Genomic DNA, 22,569 nt, shown 5'->3' with positions numbered 1-22,569 from the left:
GGCTTTGTTTTGCAGTGTGCCAAAGGCAGTAATGCATTTTTTGGTTAATCATGTGAAAGACACTCTTCAGAGTGAGCTAGTAGGCCAGCTGTATAAATCATCCTTATTGGATGATCTTCTGACTGAATCTGAGGACATGGCACAGCGCAGGAAAGAAGCAGCTGATATGCTAAAGGTACTGTGAAACTTTTGAGTTTTTATACTTTGGCAGTAGACAGAAATGCAGTTTGGATTCTTGGATATATATATGTGTGTGTGTGTGTGTATGTGTGTATATATATATGTATATATAGTCTTTATATTCTAGCTTGGTTTGTTTCTTGTTGGTACTTGATTAGATTCTAATTAGATTCTAATATTGGTTAATATAAACCTACCACATATACACTGGAAAAATTACCCTGCACAATTCTGATTAATTTCATAACTTTATAATAAGCATTTAAAATTTTTATTTCCTTTAATGCAGGCATTACAAGGAGCCAGTCAAATTATTGCTGAAATCCGAGAGACTCATCTTTGGTGAAGAGAACTATATACTACTCAGACTTTGTTGACTCAAAAACTTGCTAGTTACTGCCTGAGTAGAATTTTATTTATGAACTCCTGTGTACTGCAATGGCATGAATCTGCTCATGTGAAGACTGGCTATAAACTGAAAAGTGTATTCCATATTGCAGAACAAATCACACATTTAATCCAAATAATAAATGGCTGTTTCTAAAGTTTCCCAACATACATAAAATACATCAAGTCTGTCTTGTGACAGTTTCATCTAAACTTAAGAAGAACTGTTAATGTTCTAGTTGTACAAAGCAGTTTGCCTGTGGATAAGATGACCTGTGTAATCTTTGTTAGTAGTCTTAAAGCTGCTGCCATAGTCCTCCAAGAAGAAAGCACCAAGACAACATTTCATTTGACTATAATGCATGTACTGTATAAACTGAACTGGCTTTGAAAGATGTGGGTTGGCAAGTTCCTCACATACAGTCATTGTATTCCACCTGTCCTTCAATTTACTTTTTCTGAGCTACTCTGCAGCCTTTGATGTGTTTTTAAGAAAGCTGAATGCATAAGAGGATCTGTGACACGGACATGGATGTGGCGTGCATACTGTGTAGTTACATAGCCCTTCCAATTCTGGGTCCATTTGCCCTAGCATATTAAAATATGCTTTGATTCATACTTAAACCTGTAAGCATGAATGCCTACATTAATTCCTACATTAAAAACAACAGCCATCTACCCTTGATTATCTAGTAAGAGTTGGTAATGATGGCCGGTTCCTTTTAGTTTTAGAAGATCCAGTGATGACCTAAATTTCCCTTAACTTGCAAATACAGTAGTAGTAACAACGAAGGTACATCTTTAAAATGGAGCACTTACACCAGCCTCTAAGATTCACTTTGAGATGGGACTTAAAACCAATATACTGTATGTGTATGCTGGTAATAGCTACTTTTGCTTTAGCGCATACAAACAAAATATATTCCAACAAAATATATTAGAATAGTATGAAAGTACCGGAGGAGCTTTGTTATTGAAAGAAAAACACCCAGACAGACAAACTCCTTAAGACTTACAGACTTAAACTGCCATTTATGGGGTAGTGATGAGGTTTAGAACATATAAATCCCCAGGTGATTCTTGGTATAAACTACATTATAAATTTTAAGATATACCTGACATCCAGCCCCATCACTAACAGACAACATATTTATATTATAGATATTAAATTTTTTTCAGTTTATGATCAGATATTTATGAAGGACTATTGGCAGGGAAAATATGAATGTTAACTTTAGCTTACTGTACCAATTTACTAAGGAACAACAGGCTCGCCAACTGATCTCAAACATTAAAAATCCCATATAAGTCTGATATGATATGGCACTACCTTGAATCTGTTACTAGTACCATCTTGACGGGATACATGCTCCCAAAACTTTTGTTACCACATTTAAAAATCACTCTGCTGTCATTAAGCATCAGTTTCAAAATTATAGCCATCCACGATTTACTTTTTCCAGATAGTCTTCTGAATTCGTAAGGGGAAAAAACCCAAAAAACTTACGATGCACTTTTCTCTAGCACATCAGATTTCAAACTGAAAATTAAAGACATGCTATGGTAATGCACTTGCTAGTACTACACATTTTGTACAACGAAAAACAGAGGCAAGAAACTTAATGGAAAGAGAAAAAACGTTCTTTTGTTGGCCCTTAAACTGAGTCAAGTTCTGAAATGTAGAGATGATCTCTGACATTTACAATGGATACCTGTATATTCTTGCTGTGTAAATAAAATTGCTGGTATGAAATGACATTAAAGTTTGTCAAAAAAATTCTTAGGTTTTCTCCCACAGAAAGGAAGAAAAGGAGCTTTTTAATATCTAAATCTACTTTGAAACAATCGTATAGAGTACTAAACGTTCTATGATTTTTTTCCTACCAGATTCTGACAGTTCACCAAGGTATTATTATATTGCCATTTTTGTGTATGAACACAGTGACTTGCTCCAAGTAATCCAGGTAGTAAATGGCTAGAATTTGAACACTAAAGCCATGCTCTGCAGCCTGTAAGATTTTCAAAAGAAATCTGATTAATCATTTCATATGTGATTCACTTGATCCTCAGGGCAACAGGGAGGCCCGGCCACTGCCTTTTTTTTCAGATATGGAAATAGTTCTGGAGAATTAATTTGCCTCATGTTTGCAGAGCTGAACTCAGTCTTGATTCCAAATCCTTTAGGTTTGACCTAAAAACTTTCCTTGCCTGGATACTTTTTAATATTCTCACGAGTGCATATTTTATTTTGGGGGGGTTATTTTTAAATTTACCTCTAGTTGTAATCTGTGTGGGGGCAGAAGTGGAAACTTAAAAATAATTTAAGTTCCTAAATTTGTAAAACGTTGCTATCTTAGGAATCCACTGACAAAAGGCTTAATGAGAATGGAGTGATACTGGAGCACAGGCAAGGAACTAGAAAGCTGAATTAGAAACTTCCTGAAAAGTCATGTACTGATTTTTGTACTATCCTTGTAAAGAAACAACTGCTTCTTACTGTAATTTCTCAAAGCAACCATGTCCTCATCTACCTTTTCTCCTTTTCAAAAAGAACTACAGTTGCTCCCTAAACTACAAAAAAAAACCAAAAAACAAAAAAAAAAAACAAATTTCTAATCAGCTTCTAATACTAGTTTTCCCATTTCTAATGTGGACACTAGAGGCACTGTTGATTTTATAAACAACTATATAACATTAGTGACATTGGTATGCCACACCTGATACAAAAACAGACACAATTTCCTTTTTTTTTTTTTTTGAGAGTCCCACTACTCACTCTGTCTCCTAGGCTGGAGTGCAGTGGCGCGATCTCGATGCACTGCAACCTCCATGTCCCAGGTTTGAGTGATTCTCATGCCTCAGCCTCTCTAGTAGCTGGGGGTTACAGGCACTTGCCACCAGGCCTAGCTAATTTTCATATTTTCAGTAGATAGGGTTCTTCCCTGTTGGTCAAACCAGTCTCAAACTCCTAGCCTCAAGTGATTTGCCCACCTTGGCCCCCTGAAGTGCTGGGTGTGAGCACCGAGCCCAGCCTCAGTTCCTTACACTACCTCTTTTCATTGTTCATCACTATAAAAAGGAGAATGGGAAGGGTAGGATAGGAAAGCCAGCATTTCTTTCTCTTCTGAAGTATAATTTTAAAAGGAGATTAACCCTGAAAATCATGGTTTTCTATGGTAATCAAGATTTGTACATCAGAAAATAAAACATCCCATTGCTAAATAAACACCTTATTTATTAACCAGCCCATAAAAATCAAATGAAGTTACTCACACTGAGTCCTAGTGTATACTCCATTCAGTTTTTCTGATTTCCACAAGCAAACATCTAAGTTCTGGAGCCAGCCCTTCAGAGGTCTTGAGAATAAATGATGGGTAAGTATTTGAATAACCAGAAGGATTTTTCATCATAACTGAAGCCATTTTATAATGTAGAAATTTCTTTTTCCTATTTTAAGTAAGGAAAGTCCATTCTTGAGAATATGTTGTCCAACAATTAAAACGCTCTCAGGATTTGTTACTTGTTGGTGATTTATGCTGACTCCGCCTTCTGTTATCATTCGATACCTAAAAAATAGAAACGTTTAGTAAGTAGAGAGATCCAATCACTGTTGATCTGTCCCCCAAAAAAGACTGTTTCACTTACATTTCAGAGGCTCTTCAATTGAGAACATTTGGCAGTGGACTGTTACTTCATGTTCACTCTATTATTAATAGATTCTGCCTCCCTTTAATGCTCTTTGGGTTTTTTGTTTTTTAACACAGTCTTGCTCTATAGCCCAGGCTGGTGTGATCTTGGCTCACTACAATCTCCACCTCCCGGGTTCTAAGTGATTCTCCTGTCTCAGCCTCCAGAGTAGCTGGGATTATAGGCGCATGCCACCACACCTGGCTAATTTTATATTTTTAGCAGAGACGGGGTTTTGCCATGTTGGCTGCACTGGTCTCAAACTCCCAACCTCAGGTGATCCACCCACCTCCCCCTCCCAAAGTGCTAGGATTACAGGCATGAGCCACCATGCCCGTGCCCGGCTTCCTTTATGCCTTGCATCTGCTATTTCAAAGGCATAGTTAGCTTTTGCTATTCAATTAGTAGTGGTTTTAAAAATGAAGTGAAAAGGAATAATGGAGAATCCCCCCCCCCAACTTGGGGGGGAAAAAAGAAAATCACAGAAAAGAAACTTCCAAAAGTAAAAGAGAACAATGCTGCTTTCAGTAAACTATCCACATAAGCCACAACTATAGTGCTATCTACAGAAATCCTTAGGAGACTTGCTTATGAAACTGGAAAATCCTTGCAAATTATATTGAGACTATGCAATTAATAGCAAATTGTTAAAATAAAAAAATTTCTTAAAATGAGATTGGCTGGTTTCAGAAATTGAAGATCCGTAGCTGATCTAATAAATTCGGGATTAGTAACCAAAATTTTTGATAGCATATATAAGGTTAAATAAGTTTCACTGGAGTTATTTATCCAATTCATTCACTAAACATTTACAGAGCTCTTTCTACATGCTAAATATAATTGGTATTGCAATCTAGCAGAGAGATAAAGACAAATGAACAATGAAACACACTGTGATTAATGCTATAAAGACCAAGGAGAAGTTGTTCTAGGAGCACACTGGGTAGGTGAGGGCTGAACATTTCTCTGAAAAAAAGATACTTTAATTGGGAGTGAAGCTACCTTGACAATCAGGACTCAGAAACACGGGAACAGCTAGAAAGCGGAGATTTGAGAAGAGCGCTAGAGCATGACTAGATTTGTGAGAAATCCTGAAGAAAGATAAATGGTGATTTTCTCTCATCTGAATGTGTTACCAAATAAAATTAAGAAACTACTGTACATGGTTTTAAAAATATTTTCATAACTTTTTGGGTAGAGACAGACTCTCACTATGTTCTTGCCCACAAAGATCTCGAACTCCTGGCCCCAAGCAATCCTCCTGCCCCTGCCTCCCAAAGTGTTGGGATTACAGGTGTGAGCCACCACACCTGGCCATGGACATGGTTTTATAAAATTCAACAGTAAAAGATTTTCTGGGGCATGGATCCAAGATGGCCGATTAGGAGCAGCTCAGGATTGCAGCTCCCAGTGAAAGCATGGACGGTGAGTGGATGCCGCATTTGCAGACAGATTTTTATTGCCCACAGACCAGGAGATTCCCAGGCAGAGGAGTCACACGGATCACCAGCGTGGCTGTTTTGGCCAGCACAGCTATTTTGGCCAGTGTGTTGGTTCTCTGCACAAAATAACACAGGTCCAGGCACCGTTTTAGCTGGCGATTGGAGCTCCTGGGAGACAGAGTCGCCCATTCAACTGATATAAAAGGGAACTGAAACAGGGAGCCAGGCCAGGAGATTCCTGGGCAAAAAAGTGCCATGAATCTCAGCGCAGCTGTTTCAGCTGGCGCAGTGGGTTGCCACACGGGAAATCACACAGATCTTGGCGCCTTTTCAACAGGCGACTGGAACACGTGGGAGACAGTCGCTTGTTCAACTAAAAAACAAAAAAAAAGGGCTCTGAAGCAGGGAACCCAGTGATCAGGCTCAGCTGGTCCCACCCCCACAAAAAAGCAATCTGAAATGCCTGGATTGAGAGTTTCAGAGCAAGCACAGCTGAACCCGGGATGGTCCAGCTCTGTGGGGGAGGGGCATCTGCCATTACCTAGGCAGTCGACCACTATGGAGGTAGTCCGTCGTTGCTCAGGCAGCCCACCATTACAAAGAGGGTCTGCCATTATAGAGGTGGGCTGCCATTGCTGAGGCAGGTCTAACTATACCTGTATAAACAGGACTGCAGGGAAGTTCACATGGCAGCTGGGCGGAGCCCAGAGCAGCTCAGCAAAGCCTCTGCAGGCAGAGTGACTAGGCTGCCTCCCGCTGGGCAGGGAAGCCTTGAAAAAAGGTAGCAGCACAATAAAAACTCATAAATAAAGCCTTAACTCCCCAGGACAGCACCTGGGGAAAAAAAAGAGGGTTTATGAGTTCTGCTGCAACAGACTTAAATGTATCTGCCCAGCAGCTCTGAATGAACGATGGAGCTCACAGCTCAGCACTTGAACTCCTATGAAGGACAGACTGTCTCCTCAAGCAGCTCCCTGACCCCCATATATCCAAAGAGTCACCTCATAAAGAAGAGTTCAGACTGACATCTGGCAGGTAACTTTCTGGAACAAAGATAGCAGAAGAAGAAACTGGCAGGAACCCTTACTGCTCTGCAGCTGCTGCAGGTGATCCCCAGGCAAGCAGGGCCTGGAGTGGACCTCAGCAGTTCTACAGCAGAGGAGCCTGACTCTTAGAAGGAAAACTAAGAAACAGAAAGAAGTAACTTCATGATCAACAAACTGGACGTCCACTCAGAGACCCAATCTGAAAGTCAACAACTGTGAAGACGACAGGTGGATAAATAAAGTACCAGCCACTCCAAAAACATACCAAATGGTAAAGAGCATCAACAAAATGAAGAATCTGCATCAACTAATGGGCAAAACAGCCAGCTAGCATCAAAATGGCAGCATCAAGTTCACACATAACAATATTAACCCTAAATGTAAACGGGCTAAATGCACCAATCAAAAGACACACACTGGCAAATTGGATAAAAAGGCAAACCCATCAGTGTGCTGTATCTAGGAAACCCATCTCACATGCAAGGATACACAAAGGCTCAAAATCAAGGGATGGAGGAAGATTTACCAAGCAAATGGAGAGCAAAAAAAAGCAGGAGTTGCAATTCTCATCTCTGATAAAATAGACTTTAAACCAACAAAGATCAAAAGAGACAAGGAAGGACATTACATAATGGTAAAAGGATCAATGCAACAAGAAGAGCTAACGATCCTAAATATATATGCACCCATAGAGAAGCACCCAGATACATACATAAAGCAAGTTCTTAATGACTTACAAAGAGACAGACTCCCACACAATAATAGTGGGAGACTTTAACACCCCATTGTCAATATTATATCAACAAGACAGAAAATTAACAAGGATATCCAGGACTTGAACTCAGACCTGGACCAAGCAAACCTAATAGACATTTACAGAACTCTCCACCCCAAATCCACAGAATATACATTCTTCTCAGCAACACATCACACCTACTCTAAAACTGACCACATAATTGGAAGTAAATCACTCCTCAGCAAATGCAAAAGAACGGAAATCATAACAAACAGTCTCTCAGTCCACAGTGCAATCAAGTTAGAACTCAGAATTCAGAAACTAACTCAGAACCACACAGCGTCATGGAAACTGAACAACTGGCTCTTGAATGTTGACTGGATCAAAAATGAAATGAAGGCAGAAATAAAGATGTTCTTTGAAACCAACAAGAATGAAGGAAGACACAACTTACCAGAATCTCTGGGACACCTTTAAAGCAGTGTCTAGAGGAAAATATATAGTAATAAATGCCCACATGAGAAGCAAGGAGATCTAAAATGGACACTCTATCATCAAAATTGAAAGTGCTAGAGGAGCAAGATCAAAAAAACTCAAAAGCTAGCAGAAGACAAGAAATAACTAAGATCAGAGCAGAACTGAAGGAGATAGAGACACAAAAAACCCGTCAAACAATCAATAAATCCAGGAGCTGGTTTTTCGAAAAGATCAACAAAATAGACGGACCACTAGCCAGATTAATAAAAAGAAAAGAGAATAATCAAATATATGCAATCAAAAACGATAAAGGGGATATCACCACATATTCTACAGAAATACAAACCATCATTAGAGATTATTACAAACAACTCTATGCACATAAACTATTAAACCTGAAGAAATGGATAAATTCCTGGACACTTGTATCCTCCCAAGCCTAAACCAGGAAGAAGTCTAAACCCTGAATAGACTAATAACAAGGTCTGATGTTGAGGCAGCAATTAAGATCCTACCACCCAAAAAAAGCCTGGGTACAGATGGGTTCACAGCTGAATTCTACCAGACATACAAAGAGGAGCTGGTACCATTCCTTCTGAAACTATTCCAAATAATCCAAAAAGAGGGAATCCTTCCTAATTCATTTTATGAGAACAACATCATCCTGATACCAAAACCTGGCAGAGACTCAGCAAGAAAATAAAACTTCAGGCCAATATCCATGATGAACACAGATGCAAAAATCTTGAATAAAATACTGGCAAACCGATTGCAACAGCACATCAAAAAGCTTATCCACCATCATCAAGTAGGATTCATCCCGGGGATGCAAGGCTGGTTCAACATACGCAAGTCTATAAACATAATTCACCACATAAACAGAACCAAAGACAAAAACCACGTGATTATCTCAATAGATGCAGAGAAGGCCTTTGACAAAATTCAACAGCCTTTATGCGAAAAACCCTCAATAAACTAGGTATTGATGGAATGTATCTCAAAATACTAAAAGCTATTTATGACAAACCAACAGCCAATATCATACTTAATGGGCAAATACTGGAAGCATTCCCTTTGAAATCTGGCACTAGACAAGGATGCCCTCTTTCACCACTCCTATTCAATACAGTACTGGAAGTTCTAGCCAGAGCAATCAGGCAAGAAAAAGAAATAAAGGGTATTCAAATAGGAAAGATGGAAGCCAAATTGTCTCTACTTGCAGACAACATGATTGTATATCTAGAAGATCCCATCGTCTCAGCCCAAAATCTCCTGAAACTGATAAGCAACTTCAGCAAAGTCTCAGGATACAAAATCAATGTGCAAAAATCACAAGCATTCCTATACACCAATAATAGACTTAACGAGAGCCAAATCAAGAATGAACTGCCATTCACAATTGCTACAGAGAGAATAAAATACCTAGAAATACAACCACAAGGAATGTAAAGGACCTCTTCAAGGAAAACTACAAATCACTGCTCAACGAAATGAGAGAGGACACAAACAGATGGAGAAACATTCCATGTTCATGGTTAGGAAGAATCAATATCATGAAAATGGCCATACTGCCCAAAGTAATTTATAGATTCAACACTATCGCCATTCAAGCTACCAATGACCTTCTTCACAGAAGTGGAAAAAAACCACCCTAAACTTCATATGGAGCCAAAAGAGAGCCCACATGGCCAAGTCAATTCTAAGCAAAAAGAACACAGCAGGAGGCATCACACTACCGGACTTGCCTACAGTAATCAAAACACTATGGTACTGGTACTACAAGGCTACAGTAATCAAAACACTATGGTACTGGTACCAAAACAGAGATACAGACCAATGGAACAGAACAGAGGCCTCGGAGGCAACATAACATATCTATAACCATCCGATCTTTGACAGGCCTGAAAAAAACAAGCAATGGGGAAAGGATTCCCTGTTTAATACATGGTGTTGGGGAAACTGGCTAGCTATGTGCAGAAAGCAGAAACTGGACCCCTTCCTGACACCTTACACTAAAATTAACTCCAGATGGATTAAAGACTTGAATGTAAGACCTAACACCATAAAAACCATAGAAGAAAATCTAGGCAAAACCATTCAGGACATAGGCATAGGCAAGGAATTCATGACCAAAACACCAAAAGCACTGGCAACAAAAGCCAAAATAGACAAATGGGACCTAATCAAATTCCACAGCTTCTGCATGGCAAAAGAAACAGTCATCAGAGTGAATCAGCAACCAACAGAATGGGAAAAAATTTTTGCAGTTTACCCATCTGACAAAGGGCTGATATCCAGAATTATAAAGAACTAAAACAGATTTACAAGAAAAAAACAAGCCCATTAAAAAGTGGGCAAAGGATATGAACAGACACTTTATAAAAGAAGACATACACGAGGCCAACAAACATATGAAAAAATGCTCATCATCACTGGTCATTAGAGAAATGCTAATCAAAACTACATTGAGATACCATCTCACGCCAGTTAGAATGGTGATCATTAAAACTGGAGACAACAGATGCTGGAGAGGATGTGGAGAAATAGGAACACTTTTACACTGCTGGTGGGAGTGTAAATTAGTTCAACCATTGTGGAAGACAGTGTGGCAATTCCTCAAGGACCTAGAAATAGAAATTCCATTTGACCCAGCAATCCCATACTGGGTATATATTCAAAGGATTATAAATCATTCCACTATAAGGACACATGCACACGAATGTTCACTGTAGCACTATTTACAATAGCAAAGACCTGGAACCAATCCAAATGCCCATTGATGATAGACTGGACAGGGAAAACGTGGCACATATACACCATGGAATATGTGCCATCAGAAACGATGATTTTGTGTCCTTTGTAGGGACATGGATGAACCTGGAAACCATCATTCTCAGCAAACTGACACAAGAACAGAAAATCAAACACTGCATGTTCTCACTCATAGGTGGGTGTTGAACAATGAGAACACACGGATACAGGGAGTGGAGCATCACACACTGGGGTCTGTCGGAGGGAAATAGGGGAGGGACAGCAGGGGGTGGGGTGTTGGGGAGAGAGAGCATTGGGAGAAATGCCAGATACAGGTGAAGGGGAGGAAGGCAGCAAATCACACTGCCATGTGTGTACCTATGCAACAATCTTGCATGTTCTTCACATGTACCCCAAAACCTAAAATGCAATTAAAAAAATAAAAATTCTAAAAAAAAGGCCAGGCGCGGTGGCTTACGCCTATAATCCTAGCACATTGGGAGGCCGAGGCGGGTGGATAATGAGGTCAAGAGATCGAGACCATCCTGGTCAACAAGGTGAAACCCTGTCTCTACTAAAAATACAAAAATTAGCTGGGCATGGTGGTGCACGCCTGTAGCTCCAGCTACTCGGGAGGCTGAGACAAGAGAATCGCTTGAACCCAGGAGGCGGAGGTTGCGGTGAGCCGAGATCATGCCATTGCACTTCAGCCTGGGTAACAACAGCGAAACTACGTCTCAAAAAAAAAAAAAGGAAAGAAAAAAGAAAAAAAAGATTTTCCACTTAAGGACAGATTCCTTTTTTAGAATGTATTATTTTAGACTGTTTGCTAGTTTCCAGATCATGTTCTATGTTTTGTTTAAATGCACCAACCCTAATTTAGCTTATATAATATAAAAATATATAATCAGTATTACTTAAAACGCTGGCTAAATTAGATGTAGTGTCTAGTAGTGGTAAAGCTTCCAGTACTAGCGAACACACTGTAGTAAAGTTCAGAAGAAAATGAAATCTACCTCCAGAGTGAGGGAAATTCTTTGTCTCAGTGGCTTATATTAGGGAAGTATATGACACCATCCTCAAATTCACTGTGTATTAAACCAGCAGATGAGGGAATCACTAAGGTGGAGTGGCAGGTGATGCAAAGGGAGATAATGGGTGTTTTTTTTTTTTTTTTTTTTTGAGATGGAGTCTTGCTCTGTCACCAGGCTGGAGTACAGTGGCACAATCTTGGCTCACTGCAGCCTCCACCTCTTGGGTTCAAGTGACTCCTGTGCCTCAGCCTCCTGAGTAGCTCGGAATACAGCCCCTTGTCACCACACCTAATTTTTTTTTTTTGTATTTTAGTATAGACAGGGTTTCACACTGTTGGCCAGGATAGTCTCCATCTCCTGACCTCATGATCTGCCCACCTAGTGCTGGGATACAGGCGTGAGCCACTGTGCCCAGCCGATAACAGGTACTTTCTTCAGGCAGAAGAGTCTAGGACTCTTTAGGACAGAGGCAAATAATCCATGAAAACTGAAAGAGAACAGCAACCATAATATAACAAATGTCATTCGTAATCATTGCCACGGGCTGGGGCTGATAACCATTTGACTTATGGGTGAACTCCTGTAAAAGAGGCACCTGGGGTCTTCTGGCTACCCAACACTTTTCCTTCCACCTTGCTGTTCATTTAAAAATGGGTAAGCATCAATTACAGTCTGAACGGCTTTTTGTGGAACTATTTATTCCTTAATACCTCATAACTGAGGAATTAAAATATTCCACTCAATTCCTGAATAGAAAAATGAAATTCTCAAGGGGATTATTATATAGTTTATAATAGTCTTACGAAGTTACTAGGTTGGTACAAAAGTACTTGAGGTTTTAGCCATTATATGCTCATTTCATTTTCAGAAATTCAACTACTACTATAGATAGTTTAGGTAACCTTTTCCATTCCTGAAAATAAAGAGGATACAGACTGAGTATGAGAGGGGCTGTGTTAATCTGCTTACATACGGCCTCTGTTTCTGTGACCCTCTACAATTGTGACCATATCCCTAAGCCATATGCTGATGCCAGTGTATTTACTAAACATGTCCCTCAAATGCACTTTTGCAGTGTTGGAGGAAAGACTGACTGGGTTATACTTAATAAGAAACAGTATAGAAGTATTGTAGTTTTATAGAAAATGTAAGGTATTTTCAACAATAAGTACTCTCAGGTTATACTTTATTCTTGGACTAATCTAATCTCTTTATGGAGGAGACGCCACTAAAGCATGATCAGGAAAACACCCTCTCTGGGAACACATGCTGTGAACTGCAACATTTAATGGTGAATGAAGCGTAAATCTAAAAGTTAAATAATCTTACCCTCGGGGACCATCTGGAATGGCATTTGCTTTGCGGCAGGTATCTAGAACACTTGTTCCAGGATCCAGAACTAATTCAGAAAATGGAGCTTCTTTAAACAGCTCTTTTAACTCTTGATCAGACATGTCCTCCAGTGCATCTATGCTACTGTGATAAAGGGCTTGTGTACACCTGAAAAACACATTTTAAGAGCCATATCAGGTAACTGCTTATTCAAATACAGGTTCTAATACCCATTAACCAATTACAGAGTGTCCAAGTTCTAGACTAGAAGCTTTTAAAACATCTATCTGGTATAATTCATAAACTTAGTTAAAGGTAATCCTTCTTTCCAATAAACAGGCTATCCTAAATCACTAAGTCAAATACTGACAATGCTTGTCAGTGATAAATGACAAGACAACCCTAAAACAGCACACCTCCTACTTTCCTCATGTCCATCCATTAAATAACCATCAAGTGTTATATAATTACTCTAAATGAGTACCTTTTAGCAGAGTCCAGTCCTTCTCGTCCATGAACAAGCTTTGTTACTTCTGCTGCCAGTCGTTTCTGAGGACCCCGCCGTTCTGGCTCTTTGACATGCAGGTGCATGATATGATCAATTTCTGGAAGGGGCAGAAAAGTGAACAGCTTCAGGTACCTTCGGGGAAAAAAGAATAAAGTGTAACACTTACATCACACACCTAATTTTTATCTCCAGCTCCCTTTCAGGTTATGCTTATTTTTAAATTTTTTATTTTTAAATATGAAACACACATGCAGAAATATACTGAACATAGCAGGCCCAGAACACACTTCACCCAGATTTAAGATGTTACTATTCTGGCATCTTTGTTTTCAATTTCTTAATTTTTTTTTGAGATAGGGTCTTGCTGTTGCCTAGGCTGGAGTGCAGTGGCATGATTATGGCACACTGCAACCTCAAACTCCTGGGCTCAAGCAATTCTACCACCTCAGCCAAGTCTTGAGTAGCCGGGACCACAGGCTTGTGCCACCATGCCTGGCCAATTCTGTAATTTTTTTGTAAAGACAGGGTCTCCCGTGTTGCCCAGGCTCATCTCAAACTCCTGGGCTCAAGCGATCCTCTTGTCTCAGCTTCCCAAAATGTTGGGGTTACAGGCGTGAGCCACCACGCCCAGCCTCGACTTTCCTTTTTAAAAGGAATAAAACAGGCATAGATGAAGGCCCCAGTCCAATTACATTCCCTTGCTTGCCACCAGAGATAACCATAAATCCAAGTTTATGTGCTGCCATCCTTCTCATGCATGTTTTTATACTTTTATGTCCATGTGGCCATAAAAAAAGTACTGTGTAATTTAAAAACTGATATAAATCATCATGCTTTGCATAATGGTTTCTGTCAATGACAAACTGCATATACCAGCGGTCCCCAACCTTTTAGGCACCAGGGGATGATGGGGAGGGGAGGTGGTTTCAGAATGAAACTGTCTGCCCTCAGATCATCAGGCATTAGTTAGATCCTCATAAGGAGTGCGCAACCTAGATCTCTTGCATGCACAGTTCACAATAGGGTTGGTGCTCCTATGAGAATCTGATGCTGCTGCTGATCTGACTGGGGATGACCCAGATGGTAATGCTCTCTCGCCTGCCACTAGGCTCCTGCTGTGCAGCCCTGTTCCTAACAGGCCACGAACTGGTACAGTCCAACAGTGGTCCAGGAGATTATAACACCTTAATTTATTGTACCTTTTCTATGTTTACATATACAAATACCCTTGCATTAACACTGCCTCCAGTATTTACTACAGTAATGTGCTGTACACATTTGTACCCTAGGAGCAATAGGGTACACTGTATAGCTTAGGTGTGTAGTAGGCTATGCCATCTATGTTTGGGTAGGGACAATCTATGATATTTGCAATGATCAAATCACCTAACAATGTATTTCTGAGAATGTATCCCTATTGTTAAGTGGTACATGACTATAATATTATCCTATATGTATTCTCTTTTTTAACCTTTTCTTTGGTGAAATATATATAACACATGGAAAAAATTACATTATTCACAAAGATACCGCTTAATGAATCATAAAACTTCTATGTCACAATCACCATGGTTAAGAAATACAGTATTGGCTGGGTGTGGTGGCTCATGCCTGTAATCCCAACATTTTAGGAAGCCGAGGTGAGCATATTACGAGGTCAGAAGTTCAAGGCCAGACTGACCAAAATGGTGAAGCCCCGTCTCTACTAAAAATACAAAAATTAGCTGGGCATGGTGGCGTGCACCTGTAATCCCAGCTACTTGGGAGGGCTGAGGCAGGAGAATCGCTTGAATCTGGAAGGTAGAGGTTGTAGTGAGCCGAGATTGCACCGCTGAACTCCAACCTGGGTGACAGAGTGAGACTCTGTCTCAAAAAAAAAAAAAGAAATACAGTATTGCCCCTACCCAAGAACAAGCAAACGTATCACACAACCCTCCAAGTAAATCACTATTTTGCCTTTCACAGTAATCACTTCCTCGTTTTTCTTGATACTTTTAACATCTCAGTATGCCTCCCTTAAGAGCATCACTTAATTTTGCCTGTCCTTAAGACTTTATATAAAAGGAATCATACAGAATTTATTTCCTGGCACAGCAGTATGTTTAGGATATTCATCCATAATGCTGCATGGACAGCATTCCATGCTATGAATATCCTACAATGTGTTTACTTATTTTTGTACTGTGGACTGCTGTGCTATTTCTACTTTTAGACAATTGCTATTAATGCTGCTCTGAATAGCCTCATATACCTCTTGGTGCACATGTGCATTAATTTCTGTTGGGTACATGCCCAGAAGAAGACTGCTGGATCACAGGGTATGTGCATATTTAGCTTTAGTAGGTACTGCCAAATGTTTTTCCAAAGTGGTTCTATGTGTTTATTTTCCCACCACCTTGGAACATTCTTGTCAGCACTTGGTTCCAACAACTCTTTTGTTTAGCCATTATGGAGGGTGCATATTGGTATCTCATTGTGCCTTTATCTTGTGTTTTTCTTCTCGGTGAGAAGGTTAAGCACCTTTTTCTGTTTTTGGCCTTTGGATAGGATTTTTGTGAAGTACCTCTTCAAGTCTCTTTTCATTGTACTGCTGGGCTGTCTTTTTCTCACTGGCTTAGAGAAATTTTTAGTATTAAAATAAATATATTTAATACAGTATTTACATAGTTTTCCATTTTTTAATTTTTAAAATTATTTAAAATTTTTTTGTGAGTATATAGGTGTATGTATTTATGGGATACATGAGATGTTTTGACACAGGCGTGCAATGTGAAATAAGAAATCCTTTATATTAATTTGAATACAAGCCCTTTATCATTTAGATACACGTATTGAAAATATCTTCTCCCACTCTTAAGTGACATATAATGAACAAATCTTATTTTTAATTTAGCAATCCTTTCCTTTTGTGTCCTGTTTAAGAATCATTCCCTATCTTAAAGTCATTTTCCTATTTCTCTAAAAGCTTTATTGTTTTGTCTTTTATTTTAGATTTAGGTCTATAACCTACCGTGGACTGACTTTTGTGTACTGTGTAAGGTTAAGTTTCATTTTTTTCACCCACAACAACATCTAACTAATGGAGCAATAGTCACTGAAGACTGTCTTCCCTAACTGCAGTGCCACCTTTGTTAGAGGTAAGGAGACCAGATATGCTAGAATGTGTCTAGATTCTCTAATCTGTGCCATTGGTCTCTTAACTTTACATTTAAACATGTACCTTTAAACCTAAAGGTCATTATTAGAATTAATGAGTTTGTCAGAGTTGCTAGATTTAAAGGTAATATATATAAAGCAATTGTCTTTCTGTACACCAGAACCAGAGAGAAAATGCAATTTTCAAAAAGCTTATCAATTCTCTAGGCCAGGGGCGGAAACTCAAGTTGATAATTCTAGCACTTTGGGAGGCTGAGGCAGGTGGCTCACTTGAGGTCAGGAGTTTGAGACCAGTCTGGCAAACATGGTGAAACCCTGTCTCTACAAAAATACAAAAATTAGCCAGATGTGGTGGTGCATTCTTGTAGTCCCAGCTACACAAGAGAATTGCTTGAACCCAGGAGGTGGAGGTTGAAAGGAACCAAGATCATGCCACTGCACTTTAGCCTGGGGGCTAAACACTGTCTCAAAAAAAAAAAGAAAAAAACAAACAGATGATCAATTCTCAATACACCAAAACCCTAGAACTATATCATCAAACATTCTAAGAATAAATCTAAAGAGGAAAAAAAATATATAATTACTGACATTTTGTAATAAGGCATGATCATCTTCCACTCTGTTCTTCAAAAACATCTTGGCCAATCTTAGCCCTTTTTATTTCTATGTAAATCTTAGAATGAGCTTGTTAATTCCACAAAAAGCCGGTTTAGTTATGGTTGCTGCTATACTAAATGTAGACCAAATCCAGAACCGGTATCTTGGTTGGGTGTGGTGGTTCCTGCCTGTAATTTGAGGACTTTGGGAGTTTGAGGCAGGTTGATCACTTGAGTCCAGGAGTTTGAGACCAGCCTGGGCAACATGGTGAAACTTCAACTCTACTAAACAAACATATAAAAAATTAGCTGGGCATAGTGGTATGCACCTGAGCCTGGGAATTCCAGGCTACCGTGAGCTGAGATTGTGTCACTTCACTCCAGCCTGGGCAATGGGAGTCAGATTCTGTTTCAAAAGAAAAACTAAAAACTGATACCTTTTTGCATTACAAATATGGTCTAACTCTCCGTTTACATAGGTCTTTATTTTACTCAGTAGTGTCTCTTAATTTTTTGCAGGAAAATCATGTATTTTTTTAAGTCTTAGAGAATTATTCCTACATGATACAGAGTATCAAAATAATTTTTTCACTATCTTTTTGTTGCAGGTGTATTTATTTCTCATTCCTATTATTCTAAGAGTTTAAGGCAATTTGAATTAAGGAGAAAGTAATTTCTTAAGAGGGTCTTTAAAGTCGTATTTGTGAGAGAATAGAGACAAAGGAAAAATAAGGGTAGTCAAGTTTAAGATGAAAGGAGTGAAAAAACTAGAAATATGCAAGTGATAAAATCCTAAGAACTTGCTAGCTATAGATCAAAAAGTTGGCTCTACATTTTCTAGTCACCCGCTGCGGTTTTTCTGCTTTAACCGACAAAGTGTTTAACTTTAGAACAGAGTAAACATTAGTCTTCTATGACATAATGGTTTATGTGCAGACAGAAACTATGTTAAAAACAAACGAACAAAAAACTATAAAATGTACACAGATTCAATGGCTAAAATTACATCATGAGTTTATAGTGTCAATTTTTCTCAGCCCACTACTCAGAACTCACCTTTCCACTGAATCGTCTGGCTGTCTGACAAAGAATTGATACAATTCAAATGGAGATGTCTTATCTCTGTTTAGCCAAACAGCGTTGCCAGCAGACTTTCCCAGCTTTGCTCCAGTTGTACTTGTAATTAGAGGAACAGTGATTCCAAATACATCTTCTCCAGTCAACCTATGCAAAAAGAACAACTTCATTATGTGCCTAAAGCACAAGTGGTGGTAGGTTCCACTGTTTACCCTCCAAATTTCTTTTTGGTTACTTGCTCCAGGAAAACTTCCTTGACCTCCTAAATCTGAATTCTTGTCCCTCTCATGTGCTATTACAGTACTCACCGTATTCATTCCGAACGCAGCGAGTGGTACCAGGCAGGTTCTAGGCAGGCCAAAGGGAAGTGCTACATAACAATGGACTAGAGATTTTGCAAGGCTGAGTGGGAAGGGGAGAGTTTGGTGAAGAGGTGTCAGGAAGAGACACTAAAGGAAATGTTCTAAACGGCTTTAAACATGTGTTTTACTCTGTAGCACAGGAGCTAGCCTTATGTCATCTCTCTCAAGACAATGCTATTAGACCCACATTACTTGTCAAATATTTGCAGTTGAAAAAACTTTTTGAGATACCAACCAAGGGCTGACACTAGTTTCATGGAGGGTGCAGACCTAAAGCAGAGGCTGGCTACTCAAGGAGGTCCAGTCACGTTCTGGTGTAAACATACAAAAGCAGTTTCTCTAATAAGGGAGGACGACTTACAGGAAGCAAAACAAACCGATCCTGACCAAATAAATCTTGACTAGTGGTCTGTTTCCTGCAGGGCTTTAGAATACACTGTTTTTTTTTTTTTTTTTTTGAGAGGGAGTCTCCCTCTGTTGCCCAGGCTGGAGTGCAGTAGCGCGATCTCGGCTCACTGCAAGCTCCACCTCCCAGTTTCAAGCGATTCTCCTACCTCAGCCTCCCAAGTAGCTGGTATTACAGGGGTGCGCCACCACACCCAGATAATTTTTGGCATACACCGTTTACTCTTAATATCCTTAATTCAGCCCTTTAGTTTGTATCAGCCAGTGTTATTAATGCCATTATAGAGCCTTAATGGGGATAAAACCAAGAGCTGGAACGAAGGGCAGCAACCTACAATCCTAAGAGTGAAACACAGGCTACTCGTGTGTAAATTATTTAGTCCCAAGATTCCCCCCGGTTCTAAAGGCACTTACTTGTGGATGAACTCATATCCAGACATGATGTTGCCCAGCTGATCAGATCCGCCCAGCTGGACCCTGCATCCATAACGCTGGAAGAGGTAATAGAAGTCATAGGCCTGGAGCACCTGGTAAAAGAACTCGGCCAAGCTCATGCCCTCGGGGCTCTTGAGCCGCATCTGCACGCTCTGCCGGCTCAGCAGCGTCCCCATGCGGAAGTGACCCCCCACTGCCGCCAGGAAGTCCACCAGGTGCTGCTTCTGGTACCAGGCCGAGTTGTCCAGCACGGTGAAGCTGCCCCAGGGGCGCCCATCAGAGAAAAGCTGCTGGTGATTTGCCGCTAGGGCCTCAAGCTCTAAGCGCAGGGCGCGCGCGTTGGCTTGCACGCTCTCTTTCTCCAGCGCTTCGCGCTCCTTGGTCCGGCCGCTCGGGTCTCCCAGGCGCGCCGTGGCGCCTCCCACCAGCGCGATCACGTTGTGGCCCGCTCGCTGTAAATGAAACAGGCCCAGCAGCGCTAGCAGATGACCCACATGAAGCGAGTCGGCCGTGGGGTCGAAACCACAGTAAATGGTTTGGGGAAAACTCGCCGTGCCACGGTTGAAGAGCTCTGGGAGCTCTATTTTCGTCCCCCTCTCTGGGAAGAAGTCCTTGAACAGACCCCGAGCCTTCTGCGCTGCCAGTAACCCATCAGCGCCCGAGTGGGCCTTACGTAGCCCCAGGGGCAAGAATCCTGAGAGATTTAGGGTACCAGACCACCGGAACCAGGAAAAGCACCGAAAGATGGGCGCCGCCATCTTGGTGGCGGCACGAAAGGAATGCTGGGATTGTAGAGGCCCCCGTCACACCCACATGCTAACAGCTCCCAGGGAAGGCGTTTCAATGTTTTTCTGCGCATGCCCGAGGCGGTTACGTAGTTACCGAGCTTGCGCTCTCAGCAACAGAGTTCGGGCTCCAGGTGGCGATTCCATCTCAGGTCCGTCGCGCTAAGTTCCTTAAAGCTTAATTTCTTCATCCGCAGTGAGGATCTGCTTATAATAGTTCCTACCTCATAAGGCTGTTGTGAGACTTAAGAATTAAAGCCTTTGGCACCTAACGTTCCGCCAATGTTAACTTGTATTTGAATTTTCACTTAAAAAGATTGTGGTGCGCAAGTTGTTTGAAATCCTGGTTTCATGCAAAAAGCTGCTCACAGATGTTGAGAAAGGTTACGAATTGGTTTAACTTCAGGACAGTTAAGGAGTTGCTGCTGAGACGCAAGCAATTTCATAGTACTGATTCTCTAATTGCACCTCAGTCTTCAATATTCATTAGCTTTTCCAGGAGGTGGCAGTCTTGTACAAGCTATAGCAAGAAAAAGTCCAATAAAGTACATGCATCAAGTCCTGTGATTTGTTTATTTTAAATACAGGTAACTAGGTTGGGACACAGCTTAGCATGAGTGGATTCAAATTACTAATCACATCTCAATTAGTAATCACATCGTGCAACGGGACAGGTGTTCTGAATACTGACCAGGGATGAGGTTCTTATTGGCAGCTGGCTGACAGGTGATCTAGCTTCAAAATCCCATGTCGGAGCCTGATTTGTAGGACCGCTTTCAAAACCATCTTAGTTAGAATTCCCTGGACTCTGAGTTGGAGGGAGGACTGGTTTGCAGGAGGATTATTGGAGTGTGCTTATGAACAACACCTATAATGGAGTGAGGGAAGCCGGGTTGGGTAGAGGGAGAAAGTTGTTGAACTGTAAACAATTTGTAATAGAGGCCTCAGGCAATCCCATAAAGGCTTTGGAGTCATCCTGGGATTTCCTTTCTGAGTCATCCTGAATTGAGACCAGAGGGCAGACTTTAGACTCTCAAACTGACAGATCATTAAATGTGGACGTTTCCAGGGAGGAAGCAAAAGGCTGGGTAAGGCTTTTGGAGAGGGAGAGGTGCACAAAAGGACTCCACTAACACTCCCAGCAGCTGGGGCATTGAGTGCCTTGGTCCTGGGGCCAAGATCTGAGCCATGTTCCAAAGCATTTCCTACAAGACTTTTCCATTTTTTAACGTTACAAAGTCATCTAATGAAAATGAAAACTTATTTTAATAATTAGTTCCTTTGCATGTATAATTATCAGTGAATTAGTTTCTCATTGCCAAATAATGACTTCAATAGGATTTTGAGATACTCATTCAATAGACTATTATACTCCCTACTGCTTAAGAAAATAGTGTGTTCTTTCACGTTATTATTCAAAATATCTTAAAATTTGCAATCATAACCTGTTGATCTGCAGTGTTTTTTAAAAAAGTGTCACTCTAGGCTGGGCACTGTGTAATCCCAGCACTTTGGGAGGCCAAGGCGGGTAGATCACGAGGTCAGGAGATCGAGACCGTCCTGGCATGAGCCACTTCAGAAGAACAATTTGCAGTCATATGGTCCACCACTTTGATCAGGCCAGATTTCAGTAGGCATGGCAGGAAATTCTCCTGAGTACACGTAAGGAAACTCATGTCTGGGCCACTTGTCACGTGAAAGCCAAAAACTCAAGAGAAAAGCTTTAGTGAAAGGAAAGTAGCTTTATTCAAGAGGTCATCAACCCCAGGGGAGGCAGTGAACTGGCATTCAAAGGCCACCTCTGGTTTCTAAGGGAAATTAGGAGAAACGATGATCAAAACATTTTTGTGAAACGTGTGCAGTCTCAGGTCGGCAGTAAATCACTGTTTTCTTGGTCAACATTTTTGGCTTTCTGCAGATACCATCAGTCTATTCTTATCAGATTAGTCAGCCCTTTCCCAGAGATGCTGGTGAGGGTATTTTCTTTTATCTCTGTTCAAGGTTCCTGAGGCTGATTTTAGTGAATCATCTACAAATCCAAGCAAAGTAATAATTATATTCAAGTAAGAAAGCTTTCCTCTAACGTGGAATCAATACTGTCACATACACAGCAAATAGTGCCTTCTATTCAGTAACTAATAAATAGGAAAATTTGAACCTCTTTAGAGGAGAA

The 22,569-nt window shown here is 40.5% G+C and overlaps 2 protein-coding genes across 13 annotated transcripts in view; one reads left to right on the top strand and one right to left on the bottom strand.

The window, feature by feature from the left end:
* Positions 1 to 2,325, top strand: part of DNM1L (dynamin 1 like) — a 71,634-nt gene extending 69,309 nt beyond the window's left edge. For all 11 annotated transcript variants that reach the window (XM_009003652.4, XM_002807087.7, XM_009003650.4 and 8 more), the window contains 2 exons: positions 16 to 175; positions 470 to 2,325. In XM_009003652.4, coding sequence (XP_009001900.1) covers positions 16 to 175; positions 470 to 526 — 217 coding nt within the window. In that variant the 3' untranslated portion in view covers positions 527 to 2,325. The remainder of the gene's footprint in view (positions 1 to 15; positions 176 to 469) is intronic.
* YARS2 (tyrosyl-tRNA synthetase 2) overlaps positions 1 to 20,392 on the bottom strand; it is a 44,431-nt gene extending 24,039 nt beyond the window's left edge. The window contains exons 1-5 of one of the 2 annotated variants that reach the window (XR_004728704.3): positions 19,591 to 20,392; positions 18,389 to 18,556; positions 13,557 to 13,712; positions 13,070 to 13,240; positions 3,841 to 4,133 (exon numbers count right to left, since the gene is read on the bottom strand). Coding sequence is in view for 1 of the 2 variants with exons in the window: in XM_002752379.6 (XP_002752425.1) it covers positions 3,974 to 4,133; positions 13,070 to 13,240; positions 13,557 to 13,712; positions 18,389 to 18,556; positions 19,591 to 20,369 (1,434 nt within the window). In the remaining variant the exon portion in view is untranslated. Of the gene's footprint in view, positions 1 to 3,781; positions 4,134 to 13,069; positions 13,241 to 13,556; positions 13,713 to 18,388; positions 18,557 to 19,590 lie in introns of those variants that run through there. The other variant, XM_002752379.6, reaches the window with a different exon arrangement.
* Positions 20,393 to 22,569: the final 2,177 nt, after the last annotated feature.

The sequence above is a fragment of the Callithrix jacchus genome, chromosome 9 (genome assembly GCF_049354715.1).
Source record: "Callithrix jacchus isolate 240 chromosome 9, calJac240_pri, whole genome shotgun sequence".
Taxonomy (NCBI): domain Eukaryota; kingdom Metazoa; phylum Chordata; class Mammalia; order Primates; family Cebidae; genus Callithrix; species Callithrix jacchus.
This window is presented reverse-complemented; position numbering and strand designations above follow the sequence as displayed.